We start from the raw sequence: 15,358 nt of genomic DNA, 5'->3' as shown, positions 1-15,358 counted from the left end.
CAGTCACAGAGATCACACTGTTTGATGTGGGCATTAATTAAAGCTCTTCATCTGTATGTGCATGATTTTATGCACTGAGCTACTGCCACATGATTGGCACGAGTGAGCAGGTGTACAAGTGTTCTATTAAAGTGGCTGGTGACTGTAAATATCAGTTCATTTATTATAGCGTACACAGTTGCCTGTATCTGTATGAAAATATACAGAGATACAAAACCAGTTGTCATTTGTAAATAATAATATTTGGATGCTAATGTAAATGTGATTTTTAAAAAAAATATTAAGTTTGCCTCCTTCTTTACTTAATAACCTAATAATCTAATCTTGCAACAAAAAAAAAAAAAAAAAGAAAAAGAAAAGAGGGAGAAAGAAACGAACAGCCGGTACAGTGAAGCGCAATATAGAAACCCTGCATCTTCTCATCTATGCTAGGTAGCAAATCTCCATCAGCCTGAGTGGCACTTAATTAATGGAGTCTGGAGCATTAACACATGCTAAACAGTGGGTTGCGCTCTGATTGTTGTTAGTTGTTAATAACACCACCTGCTAATAATGCCACCGCCACAGTATGATAAACATAGACCTATGTGATGAAAAATGGGTTCCTGGCAATCAAGCAACAGTGTCTGTTTGCAATTTTACACAGAAAGCTATAGTTAAATGCATTAATTACACAATGTGTGGCATTTCTTTTCAACAGCCATTTTCAAAGTTGTTTTTTTTTTTCTTAAAAACAACGAACAGTCTGTTACTATAGCGATCAGTCCTACTGAATCACTCGCCATCAATCAAGCAGGAGTCTTGTGTATAAAGTTATCCTAAAATTGTATACGCTCAAACAGCAAAATCAGAATAAGATTTTAAGCACGATCCTCTACCGATTTAAAATCCTCCCTATTATAAGTCATTACAATTCCTAATACACCTATAGTCATTTTGATATGTTTACATACAGTAATATAGAAAATGTCATAGAGCAAATCCAAAGAGGTCGAACCCCGCCATGGCCATCTGGGCTGAGAGAGATGGCATACTCTTGTCAATAGTGATGCACCGAAAGGAAAATTCTGGGCTGAAAACGAAACTGAAAATTCAGGATGCACTTGGCTGAAAACCGAAATCGAAAATGAATTTTTTTTTTTTTAAATCCCGTTTTAAAATAGTATGTGTTTTTGTATAATTGTATTAATATTAGACCTTTTAATTCATTTCATGAATTTAATGCATCTGAATTGAACTTTTATTCAAATGAACACACCAAAACAAAACCAATATTAAATACAACCCCAATTCCCAAAAAGTTGGGACGCTGTGTAAAATGTAAATAAACGTAAATAAAACTAGAACGCGATGATTTGCAAATCTCATAAACTCATAATGTTATTCACAATAGAACATAGAAAACATATCAAATGTTTAAACTGAGGAAATGTACCATTTTAAGAAAAAAAAAAAAAAAAGGTCATTTTGAATTTGATGGCGGCAACACGTCTCAAAAAAGTTGGGACGGGGGCAAGAAAAGGCTGGAAAAGTAAGCGTTACTAAACAGAAACAGCTGGAGGAGCATTTTGCAACTAATTGAGTTGCAGTTTAAACATTTGATATGTTTTCTCTGTTCTATTGTGAATAACGTATGGGTTTATGAGATTTGCAAATCATTGCGTTCTGGTTTTATTTACGTTTATTTACATTTTACACAGCGTCCCAACTTTTTTTTGGAATTGGGGTTGCATATTTTTCTTCATTCAGTTCTGTATCATCAAATTGAACAGATTTTTTTTTTTTTTTTATCTAATTATCCAAATAATGTAAAGTTCTACAAAACTATTATGATATGCAAAACAGCAGTCAGGTAATGAAGTAGGCCTCTGTTCTGTTTATGCAAATGCTTTTCCACATTAATTAAATATCATTGTGCAAAACAGCAGCAATAAGAACTAAAACTAACCTCAAACTGTAAACAACAGCTTTAGCCTCAAGTCAAGAACAAACTTTTGCACAGCTACATGCATTTTAATGTAATTGCTATATACATAGCAAATTGGACGGCTTTCTATTTAAGCAAAAGTCGCAGGTTTCTCTTCAAGAACAAAAGTTGCTCAGCTTTCTGGCAGGAGAGATGGTTCCCCTTCTCATCAAGAACATGAGATGGTGCACTGAACAGTCTCTCACTCTCTGTGCTAGTGCTTGGGGCAGATAAATACCTGCGAGCAGTGCAAGCAATGGAAAGCGTAACTGCACTTGTTGTGGCGCTGCTAGGGATTCTCGTCAAACATGTCAGAAACCGAAAGAGTTCGCGCCTCATCGCTCGTACGCACCCGTTTCTCTGGTAGACTTTGCTCTGTGCTGCGCGTCGATCCTTCAGCAGATGCGTTCATCAGCTCCAGCTCTGAGTGTATCATTTCTCATGCATGCTGCTTTTTCTCCGTACAGTAATTTTCTTTAAATCGCGGATCTAGTAATGTTGCAATGCAGCGATAACCGTCGGCTAGCTCGAGAGTAAAATCTGCACGCCGAGCACTGAGGGGCGGGCGGGGCGTGGTGGCATATATTTTCGGCTCATATTTTTTTCTGTTACGGTCAAAAAACGAAAATGCCATTTTCGGCCGAAAATTTCCGACGGCCGAAATTTCGGTGCATCCCAACTTGTCGATCACAGCAACACTAGGCAATCATGGGCGACTATGAGCTCATGTATGTGGAAGAGGGCAAATAGCCCTTTCCTCTGAGTGTCTTACACTGCCCTGTGATGCAGCATGAGCAGCAGTTCGAAAACAAGCAGTTGGCTGGCTTCATTTGTCTCAGACGAAGCTCTAAATTGGTCTAAAATAAATAAATAAATAAATAAATGGTGTGAAAAATCTAATTGCCATTGTCATAGGGACTGGTAAAGAAATTCTGTAATGCTTTCAGAAATAATGAAGTGGAAAGTATCTATATATAATTTGAAAAGGAATGTAAAGCTATAAGTACATAAGTACATAAGCAAGTAAACCCTTTGTCTTGAGTACAATGTGGTGTGCTTTTATTGTTATTAAAAAAGCGCGGGAAAGTTCTCAAAAATGTCTGTGTGCAAGCGCCAGGATTCAGTGTGTGTTTTTTTGTTGTTGTTGTTTTCAATCTGAAAAGTGTTTCTTAGCATGCTACTTTCTTTAATGACATTAAAAATGTCAGGTAACATTAGAATTGTTTGCTGAGATATACCAGAGTCCATCCAGGCTGCATTCCTGTTTCACTCTAAGTCTTCCTAGGATAGGCTTCAGATCGACCGGAGCTGGAAAGCTCATGCTTGGAAGTCTATCATTCGCTACTGACACCCTAATGCAGAATACAAACATCTAATGCAAAGTCTAAATAAAAATGACGGTGCCTAAAACGTTTGAACAGTAGTGTAATGATCCTTGAAGAACACTATTTCGGTGGCCCTTGACGACCAAAAACACCTCAAAAGACAGCAAGAATCAGGAATTGTTCTTAACCTGTACATTGTAAACTATTATACAATACCAAACACTACATTTTACAGCCTAAAACACACTCAGGAGTTTATTGGAAAGGACTTAACACGTAATTATTTATGAGGAATTGTTCCTGGGTGTGAATTATCTCTGAATGGAGTAATTAACTCCTTTTTATAAACGTTCGACTTTAATCAAGAGTGTTTTGAATTTAATGAAGAGTGTAGTTTTGAAGCTTTTTGTTCAGTCTGAGTGGACAAATCACACACAGCAGTAAAAGTGTGTGTGTGTGTGTGTGTGTGTGAGTGACAGAGAGAGAGAGAGAGAATGGATTTAATACAGAATACCATCCATCCATCTTCTATACCTCTTTATCCTTTTTCAGGGTCACGGGGAAACCTGGAGCCTATCCCAGGGAGCATGAGGCACAAGGCGGGGTACACCCTGGACGGGGTACCAATCCATCACAGGGCACAATCACTTACACATTCACACTCCCATTCATACACTACTGACACTTTGGACATGCCGATCAGCCTACCATGCATGTCTTTGGACTGGGGGAGGAAACCCCCGGCGCACGGGGAGAACATGCAAACTCCACACACAGGGCCACGGTGGGAATCGAACCCCTGACCCTGACCCTGGAGGTGTGAGGCAAAGGTGCTAACCACTAACCCACCGTGCGCCCCTAATACAGAATATGTGGATTAATAAATCCGGTATTGTCATCATCTATCCACTGGTACCTAAAGAAATACCTCCTCACTAGGGATGGGCAATATGACTGCAACAACAACAACAACAACAACAACAACAAAAATCAGTACCAAATTTTAACATCAAATCAGGTGTTTGTTTGAATCTTTTTAAAAAAAACCTCTCTTATTCAATGTCGGCGAAAATAAATGACTTCTCCTAATCAGAGTTCGCGAATTTAATTTGATCTCTCAGAAAACCATATTTAAGGAATATCGCACAAGCAAGAGTGTGGTTCTACAGAATATCAGCACTCACAGGTAATCACAGCTGTGCTGATATCCAGTAGAACCGCACGATTGAGAGATTGCTTTTATACAACAGTTTAATAAAGAAGAACCTAATATCGAGTATGAATAAATGAATACATGTAACTAACATTTCAGACACAGTACGACCAAATCATTTGTTTATTTTGCTCCGCGAATGGAAATCGATCCTGAAAAACCACGCTCACTGATATAGCCCGTCAGCTAGCCAGCTAGCTCACAACGATTTGTACATTCCTGTTAAAGGTGCTTCCAGTGAAACTGACTTCCCTTCTTGTTCTTCATCTTCATCTGATGAGCGTTCATATTTTAAGTCAGAAGTTACAGTATAATCATGAAAAACGTATCGTTCGCCATGTCCGCTGATGACGTCGCTAACTCTACTGTAGTAACGGTTTCAGTGGGATTGTTGCTACAGACTGATAACTGGAATAATTGGAATTTTACTCCATACATAATACAAACAGTGAAACGTTCCTGTGCGGTTTCACTAAACATGAGCACTCTTGGCATGCTGCCCGACCAATCATAAAGTAGTTGACCAGAACTAACTGTTGTATAATGTGACATCATTTATCACAATATTTATACTATATCGTCATACTGCCCATCTAGGGTGACCATACGTCCTCTTTTCCCAGGACACGTCGTCTTTTTCCGACCTTTAAAAAGCGACCGGCCGGGATGTCTAAATTTGAGAAAATGTCCAGGATCCGGCTTTAGTTTCATTATGATGTGCTTATGGTCTAATACTGCATCATTGTGTATGTGCGCATATTTGCATTGCTTTAACCCCTCTCTGTAATTCCCGCCTTCTCGCACACTGATTGGTCGATTATAAAAGGCTTGTAGGAACTATTGGCCAAATTCCTGCCTCTCAACGATTAGCCTACTCTCAGCGAACGTGCGAAGGTGAAGCGCTGTTGTGTACGGCGTCAAACAGTTGCTTGACGATAGCAGCAAATGACCGCTGTCCTGAGTTGAAACAATGCCCATGGCCATATAAGGTCATTTTATATATAATTTCATGTTATCGCATTGCTTCGTATTACACGGCCATTCAAATGTGTAAATGATGGCAGAATGTCCACTCGTATCATCTAATATTTTATTTCACTCCATGGACATTCAAAAGAATGTAGCAAAAAATACACACACACACAAATAGGTGTCCTCTACTTTTGAAAACCAGAACACGGTAAGCCTACTCTACTTCCCTTGCAAAAACTAAGATTAGGGAATTCAGAAATAAACACACTTAAATCAATGTTTAAAAGACTTGTTATCGTGTGGATTGTAGAAAAAATGCCACCTGTTTTGGGGTTTTTCTCTCCAAAAGGCTAAAATTTTATTTGAATTTCCTGTATTATTACATACATTTTATTAAGCTGATATTGGAATACAGTACACATTGCATACATCACTCTTGTCTCCTGTCCATATATATCACTGGATTATTGGCTCTAGCAAACATTCCTACTTTGACTCCATCATTGGTGTGAATACTGGGATGAAAGTAAAAAGCAAAGGAGCGCGAACCAGCAAATAAAGTGGCATGAACCATCATATTAAACCACGCCAGATTCTTTCATTTCTTTCTTTTTTTTTTAAGCTGCTGCAGAGCTGCGGTGTGAAATGAAAGTGCACAGTCGCTGATTGGACCCCTGGGTGAACTCTTACCTTGTACGGCTCACCGAACAGATTGAAGCCGGTGGAGAACAAATCTTCATCCTGCTGCACTTCCTGTGTGCGACGCTCCCATTCCTTCTTCTTCAGCGCTGAACGGTCCTGCTCATAATGGCTGTGGGGAGACAGAGAGAGGGAGAAAGAGAGAGAGAGAGAGAGAAAGACGGTAAGTATGATTTGAGTCGGCATGCAAGAAATCAATGGCAAATAGCCGTCGCTTTTACGAGATGCAAGAGAAGCCCTTATCTGAGCCCGAGCTGATGTGAAGCAGACGGAAGGAGCGCTGTAAAGTAAACGGATTGAAGCTTAGGAAAGGACAGCAGTCTGGCAGGAATCGACAGTGAGAGGGTATCAGGCCTCAGGGAGAGTTCCTCTCAATTTAAAGGTCCTCAGAAGGCAATCAACACACTTACTCTTACAGGAAGCTCATTTTAACTAGTGGCAGCTGCCCCCGAGTGCACCTCAAGTCCGTACCGTGAAAGCAGAAAGTGATAAAAGATCCAACTCATCCAACGCTGTGGAAAAAAACCCCAACCTATTTTAATTTCCTCCTTTCCTTTTCACACAGACCAAACTGCTTGATGACAGAAAGCGTGTACGTGGTGCACTAAATTAGACAGCAACAACAGAAAACACAGGTGGAGGTGACTGTGCCTGGTCCAGTACCCCAGGGTAAACCCGCAGGGCATTACCATAGCATTAGCATAATGGCCTACATTCCTACAGCAGAGACAGCGCTGTGGCCCTAAATTAACACAGACGTCTCTCAGGACTTGGCAGCTTTAGTATTAGTGTCCGCCTGTACCTCAGGATCTGCGCTCAACCTAAGAAACGTGGACGGACAGATGTGAAGCTTTCAGCATGATGCATATTATAAAGCAACACAGCGTGGGGCACAAACAAGGGCGTTCGAGTCTTGGCTTGGTTCGAGTTACCATCTGTATGGAGTTTCACACGTTTGCCCCATGTCTGTTAGGGTTATCACAACCCCCCCACAATCCCCTCCTTCCAAAAACATGCCGCTAGATAGAACTGGCTGCTCTAAATTGCTCCTAGGTGTACAGGTGTAAATGAGTGTGTTAATGTGAGTGTGCACGGTGCTCATACAGAGAGTATTCCTGGTACGTGCCCAGCGTTCCCGGGATAAGCTCACGATACACCAGATCCACTGAAGATGACAATAAAGCAAATAGGTAACAATTCACATGCCTCGGGTCAATATGTAAATGTGCAAAGAATAAAGTTAAGGTTCCAGTTAGAGTTTACACCTTTCCTTGCAAATGATATGATATCGAACCAAGCTCAGGCACATACTCACCCAAACTCACTCAAAGCTCAGGTTGTATAAACCGATTTACATATATTAACTAATAATATCACCTAATAGAGAGTTTAAATGCAATACTCCTTTGTCAGTTATCAAATGTTTTCGTTTCTCCGAGAGTGATGGATCGGACCAAGAGAAGTAGACCTGGAATAAGTTTGTTCTCAATCCGCCCTAGCTATTCCCTGAGCCACTCCTCGGGGTCGCCTGGCTTTTACGCCGCGTCTAATCCATCATCAAATTATTCCAGAAAGGGTGTGGAATAGAGCTGGCCGAGAAAAACGAGAGCGAGCCCAGAGGTGACAGCCACTTCTTCTGAGGGTCGAGGAAAAATAAGCGACATAAAAGAAGGAATAAAAACAGTGGAGGGGGGGAGAGAGAGAGAGCGAGAGAGAGAGATACGGGAGGAGATTGACGCCAGGTCCCCGGCCGCCATGACAGCGAGATGTCAGTCATGTTTATGTCAGCTCACCTGACGGATAATTTTGACGTGCTGATAGATCACGTTTATAGCTGTCAGAGGCGTTATCTCGAGAAGAATGCAGTCCCTCGACACTACATTATCCAGTTAATGTAAAGCAGGACAAGAAAGAGTGGTGGCATCCTGCTAGTTAACCCTTAATGATCCCGTAAGGTTAAGGCTGAGATTTGTAAAAGCATTCCAGCACAAAACGCAGGATTAAATGGTAGAGCGAGCATCACACTTAGCACTCTCTCTCTCTCTTAATCTTAATATTTAGGAAACTGGGCCAGTCTGGTTTGAAAGATTATTTTTATTTGTTTGTTAATTTATTATTAGTTCTATTTTATGTATTATTTTATTTTAATTGAAAAAAAAAACAAAAACTGACTGATCTTTCTACACGAAACACAGTTATGTTTAAAACCCCTCTCCCTTACCCTCTATCTTTCATTTACGTTCCCATCAACATATGAATAGTTTTTTAGAAATCTTCTAAAGAATGAATAATTCATATATTAAATAATAAAGTGCTAATTATTGATTTTAAGATATACATTACATGCATTTTTGTCTTTTTTTTTTCCCCTTCTATACGACCAAAAGACACGGCCTGGGTCAAAACAACAATCTTTTACTCAGTTGTGAACAGGACAGATAATGTATTTTAAAAAAAACAAACAACAACAACAACAACAACAACAACAAATGAGTTAAAAGCAAGGGTTTCCTGATAACCCTAAGGCAGACTATGTGTTAAGCGTGATCAGTCGGCAGCTGAGCAAAGCCTCGAGGGATGGACGTTTAATGAGGATGAGGATTTTTCCTCCCTTATCCATATGCTGCAAAAACAGATTTCTAAAATAAACCGAGTCGTCAGCTTAAATCAGCATCGGAAGAGCTTACTTTATAATGGGGCATGACGCCAGGCTTGATGATGGTGCTGTGTAATATGTCCTCATCTCGAACACCATGACCCCCCTCCCCCAACACCCACCTTACTCAAAACTCCTTCCCCACCTTTTTCTGAAGCCAGATGGAAAAAGCAAGAACTGAACAGTGATATCCACGGTAAACTGAATAAATTTAATCTTAGCTGAGCTCCGCTGCTTTTGGACGATAACCTAATAGACAATCTCTCTCTCTCTATCTCTCTCTATCTTTCTTATACGCTACATCACTTTTTTGTTCAACCCCCAACCTAAACGCCCCACACCACCCACCCACTAAGAAGGCTTCCCACAGAAAAAATGTAATAAGTGCAAGCGAGTGCTTCCATTATTAGAACGCCACAACAGTGGGTCTGATTCCAGATTTAAGCAGCAATTATTAATTTGAAGCACTGGCTAATTAAAAGTACAGCTAATCGTTTAGCCTCTTGTTACAATTATTTCGCTGGATTGTAATTATATGGACCTGCTTATCGTCCCCATTAAGCCGGTGACAGTGGAGGTGGAGATCCGCTTGCAGTTCTTGATTTGGAAGCTCTGGGACGGGATTGATTGAGGGGAACGATAGGGGCCCTTCATCGGGAAGGTGCCAGTCTGCATGAGTGGGGTGAAGATGTCGCCTAAGGGGAAAAAAAAAAAATCTCAGCACTGCGGCTGCTAGCTCTCTCTTTCTTCTTTCCTTTTTTTTTTCAGTTCTTTGTGTGTGAAGCCACTACTCTCTCTGTCTTCCACTGGTGTCCTTAGAAGAAAAATGGAATTCAAACAGCCAAGGCGATCATTTAACAGAGGCAGAATGGCTTGTGTGAGACAAATATATATATATATATATATATATATATATATATATATATATATATATATATATATATATATCAGAACGCTACACACTGATATTAACGGAATCTGTATCCCTTGTTGTGCAAACCAATGCTCGCTGCTGTCTACTTGCTGTAAATGTAATTGCCCACATGGAAATAAGCAGCATTTCAAAATGCCAGCCTTCCTCCAAGGTACTTGGCAAATAGGTGGACCTGCATGTAATATAAATGGCCGTATTAGCCTGGGTTTTGTCTCTGGGAGAGAGGGGAAGTGACAGGAGAGTCTTGTCAGAGGGCAGAGCGGCTCTCGCTGAGATTAATGAGTGCCGCTGGCAGTAATTGCCAGGTGCCAGGTTACCACCCTGACCACTGACACCACTTCTCCCACCGGGATCCTCTCCATCTCCTCAAGGAAGCCTTTGTTTTAGCTCACAGCGGCTCGACTGCATCGCTGACACACAATGGAAGCTTGGGTATTTCATCGTCTTTCATCCCCCTACCTGTTCTCTGATGGAAACGCACTGATATATTATTGCAGTAAGGAATAAAACACAACACAGTGTGCTGTCATAGGAAAATGACCCAGATCAGGATGGTGTGATAGGATTATTTTCCTACAACAGCAAATGTTTTATTCCTCTTATACCACAGCAATTTTATCATACGTTAAATTTTTTTAAATTTGTTAACGAACAACACGTCACACATTTTTAAACCTTTCTATCTCCACAGCCCTTTTGAGTAACAATGCAAGCGCTCTGTGATTAACTTCACGGGCCAATTAGAGACTCTGTCTGGAGTCTGTACTATATCTGAAATGTCATCCCATGAATATTGCAGGAGGGAGCTCAGGCGCGTTTCCAGATTTTGACCCAATTTAGTAAACAGACCTCCCCGTGCTGCGGGACATCATCTCACTGTCTGCACACGGCAAAATCTCTGTCTGACAATGCAGGGATTTTACACCAGAGACACACACGGATCTAATAGCCAAACTCTCTGGTCGGTCACGAGCCAAACGGATGAAGGAAATTTTTCTTATGACATCAGAAAATGACCTAAGTGAGGCGTAATCAGAAACGGATATTTCGGCAGCTGCACACCAATTACGCTTTAATGGCCACTGTGTTCAAATTAATGTCTTTTGTTTGCCACATTTCACATTCGCGTTGAGAGGAATTCGCCTCAGTTATGGTTTAATTGCAGAGCTGCTGCCGAAGTCAACAGCCAGTGAAACGCAATTTCTGTTTATCTTGAATTTCATTTTTAAATATAGAAAGCTCTGTCGCATGACACCCCATATATACTGGTTTCCTGACAAGTTCATGTTTATGTAAGGCCAAGGCACAATGATACATTTTTTTTTTTTTAATCCATGGAACTTTAGTTAGTATAGTACTTTAGTTTGTTTGGTATATTTAGTTTGTTTAGTACAGTTAACTACTATAATCTAATTGAGGTCTGATATTCATGTTTATAATAACATATAATGCTACAGTTTAATAATTACTCTGATTTAAATGAGTAAATATAAAATATTATTACTATTATTTTAACACCTGGTGCACACTTTGTAAGCAAGCTTATGGAATAATGAGACCAGTTATATGACTATAATTTATGCAGAGGTGTCAACATTGCTAAGAAGAATATCTTAGCAGGCAGAGATTTAAAAAAAAAAAAAAAAAAACACAAAACCCCTAGCATATGGTGGATGAGACTGCTGCATTCTAAAATCATAAATGACAAACAGCACAGGCTACTGTAGTACAGCTTTTAAAGAATATATATATATATATATATATATATATATATATATATATATATATAGATAGATAGATAGATAGATAGATAGATATTATATATATGATAATTACATCGTATTACATTTTTATGTATGTTCAAGAGCACCAAATGTCACTTCCAATTTTTACATCATTAGGTAATAAATACTAAATACAATATAGTCGCAAGCAGTGATCTGCGGGGTCCAAGCACTCTTCACAAAGACCGCCCCTACTGGCCAGTTCTTGCTAAGAGCAAATAAGAAACCATAGATGAAAATACTTAACAAGTTTTACGACTGTATCTCAACCTGTTGATTGGCTGATGCCAGGCAAGTTTTTGAAGTATAGAAATCAATAGAAATCTACTTAAAGATTAGGACACAGTGACAAATATGCCACATTTGTTATACATCCTAACCCCACCTCCTATGGATGACTACACCCCAACCTGAACAAACCACCTCAGAATGTAGTCTTGAACTGCTACTTAATATGTCATAATTGTACTGCTGTTGATCTTGGGCTCAGGTTGTTGTCCGAATGTCTGTGTGGGTTTTCTCTAGCTTCTCTGGTGTCCTCGCACGTCCCCCAACTAGGTGGCCTTGCTATTCTAAACTGTGCCTTGGTGTGAACGTAGGAATGAAAATAAAGGCTTTGTAGTACCAAGTACTTCTATACACAACTTATACTCTAAAATCCAATATGCAAATGATGTGCCAGTTGTAAGTGTATTTATCGCTTATGACTTGTAATCGCTACTCACCTACACATGTTAAACACCCGGTACTTACTGAATTGTAAAATACAGTGTTGCACAAACCTCCGTTCAATCAAATCCCATTCACACTAGGCCTCTTCAACAACGCAAATCATCTGTCAGAAAGCCTTTAACCTCTACCCTCTAATTATGCCAAGGCAGTTCTTGGTTGTGGTGGAGGACAGCGTGACAGAGAGAGAGAGAGAAAGAGAGAGAAAGTGAGAAGGGGGGGTGATTATGTGGAACGAAGACGAAGTTGGCAGTTCGGTGACTACCTCCACATGAGACATCTTTATTCCAATGTGACTGATAAGCTTTTTCCACCACTTCACAGCCTGCCTAACGTCTATACGAATATTCCACAAAAATCATTCATCTAAGCAGTAAATGTTTTTGAAGCAGGTGAAAACCTGGCCAGCAGGAGCCATCTCTGCTCTTCATGACTGTTTTGAGCACACACTGGCACATGTTCAGGGAGGCTGCAACCGACAGCGATTCCACCAATACGTGGCATCAATGACCAGCTACATCAGCAAGTGCATTGATGACATCACTGTCTCCAAGACCATCATCACACGCTCCAACCAGAAGCCGTGGATGACTGCAGAGGTGTGTGCACTGCTGAGGACCCGAGACTCCACGTTCAAGGTAGGTGACATGGCAGCCCTAAGAATAGCAGGAGCCAAATTGAACTGGAGAGGCAAAGCGGGCACACGTCCAGAAAATCCACAGTCATTTCACGGATAGTGTGATGGATAGCGGTGACATGCGATGCATGTGGCAGGGCATTCTGGCCATCAGCAACTACAGGACATCACCCGCCTGTGATACTGATACCTCCCTTCCAGATGCACTGAACAACTTCTATGCTCAGTTTGAGGTTGCAAAATGATGTGACGGCGAGGAAGACCACCCCTCCTACCAATGACCTGGTGCTGTGTCTAACCATGGTTGATGTGAGGAAAATTCTACTCAGAGTCAAACCACGGAAAGTTGCTGGACCAGACAACGTTCTTGGCAGAGTGCTCAGAGGATGTGCAGACCAGCTGGCGGATGTTCTCACTGACATCTTCAACATCTCCCTGAGCAGCATCGTCGTTCCAACGTGCTTCAAGGCCAGCACCATTGTCCCTGTGCCGAAGAAGTCTTCAGTGTCCTGCCTCAACGACTACTGTCCCACTGCACTCACACCCATCATCATGAAGTGCTTCTAGAGACTCGTCATGAGACACATCAAGACCCTGCCAAGGCCCCTCAGGGCTGTCTGCTCAGTCCACTGCTGTTCACTCTGCTGACTCATGACTGTGCAGCAACGCACAGCTCGAATCACATCAAGCTTGCCGATGACACGACCGTGGTGGGACTCATCAGCAATACGACGAGTCAGCATACAGAGAGTATGTGCAGTATGTGCTAACGGATGGTGCAGAGCCAACAATCTTTCTTTGAATGTGGAAAAAACAAAAGAGATGGTTGTTGACTTCTGGAGAGCACGGAGCGACCACTCTCCGCCAAATATCGACGGCTCCTCCGTGGAGATTGTCAAGAGCACCAAATTCCTTGGTATTCACCTGACGGAGAACCTCACCTGGTCCCTCAACACCAGCTCCATAGCCAAGAAGGCCCAGCAGCGTCTCTACATTCTGAGAAGGCTGAAGAAAGCCCACCTCCCACCCCTCATCCTCACCACATTCTACAGAGGAACTATTGAGAGCATCCTGAGCAGCTGCTTCACTGTGTGGTTCGGATATTACACTTCATCGGATCGCAAGACCCTGAAGCGGATAGTGAGGACAGCTGAGAAGATCACTGGGGTCTCTCTTCCCTCTATCATAGACATTTACACACACGCTGCATCCGCACAGCCACCAGCATTGTGCATGACCCCACACACCCCTCACACACACTCTTCACCCTCCTGCCATCTGGACAAAGGTACTGAAGCATTCGGGCCCTCATGCCCAGACTGTCTAACAGCTTCCTCCCCCAAGCCAACAGACTCCTCAATACTCAGAGACTGGACTCTCTCTCACACACACACACACTCATACTGAACTGAACACCATCCCACTCTCCTTGCAATTTCTGTACTGACTACCTGTACTTTTGCTGCTACTGTACTTATAAAAAATATTGTTTAATTTCTTGTCACTATTACACACTTTACCTGGCTACTACAGCAATAACTGCTATGTCCACATATGCTATAAGCTAATCTGCTAAATACTGTCATAGTATGTTATGTTTATATTCACAGCGTTTTTTATTGTTATATAGTTATTCTTTTGCACTACCTGTTATATCGGACACTTCCACACTAGAACTGTGTACTAGTCGGTGCTACAGTCAGTACGTTTACATGGACAACAATAATCCAATATTAACCCGATTAAGACAATACTCTGATTAAGAAACTAGCATGTAAACAGCAATTTTTATTACCTTAATCCGATTAAAGTCATTCTCGAAGTAAACACAAATCAAATTAAGACATGTGAAGTACTCCTGGTTTAGTCGCATTATCGACGTGTATTACAGACATGTAAACACCTTAATCACACTATTAACGTCATGTGTGAGTTTTCACCGCACAGGACACGTACGCACACGGCAGCACTCAACCGTTTTACGGCGAACAAGAGAGCACGGCTGCGTCCCAAACCACGTTCTTGCCTACTATATAGTAGGCGAAATACATGTATTTCAGCTACTATATAGTAGATAAGTACACAGTTTGGGACGCAGCCCACGTCTTCAAGAAGTCGTCTATTAGCATGTACAGCATGACAAACAATTAACCGCACTTGAAGCGTTCGTAAAAATGAAAAATCAAACACCCAAAACTGTATACGGTCCCATAACGAAGACAAACTGTCGATATGTGAAATTCTGGAGGGACATCAGACGGCGTGGCGTGGGGACGTAACGACGTGTGCCATTAATCTATGTTTTATAACATGTAAAACAGGAACATGAAAGGAATATTCTAAAAGCGACTCATGTAAACGCCTTAATCACAGTATTGTATTACTCAGAATAAGGTCAATAATTAGATTACTGCTGTCCGTGTAAACGTAGTCAGAGTCACTT

The 15,358-nt window shown here is 41.2% G+C and overlaps 1 protein-coding gene across 2 annotated transcripts in view; it reads right to left on the bottom strand.

Moving 5' to 3' along the window:
- The window catches only part of aff2 (AF4/FMR2 family, member 2), a 261,030-nt gene that overhangs the window by 195,482 nt on the left and 50,190 nt on the right, over positions 1–15,358 (bottom strand). For both annotated transcript variants that reach the window (XM_053631672.1, XM_053631673.1), the window contains exon 2: positions 6,167–6,287. In XM_053631672.1, coding sequence (XP_053487647.1) covers positions 6,167–6,287 — 121 coding nt within the window. The remainder of the gene's footprint in view (positions 1–6,166; positions 6,288–15,358) is intronic.

The sequence above is a fragment of the Ictalurus furcatus genome, chromosome 8 (genome assembly GCF_023375685.1).
Source record: "Ictalurus furcatus strain D&B chromosome 8, Billie_1.0, whole genome shotgun sequence".
NCBI classification, from domain to species: domain Eukaryota; kingdom Metazoa; phylum Chordata; class Actinopteri; order Siluriformes; family Ictaluridae; genus Ictalurus; species Ictalurus furcatus.
Note: the sequence above shows the minus strand (reverse complement) of the source record. Positions and strands in the feature narration are given on the sequence as shown.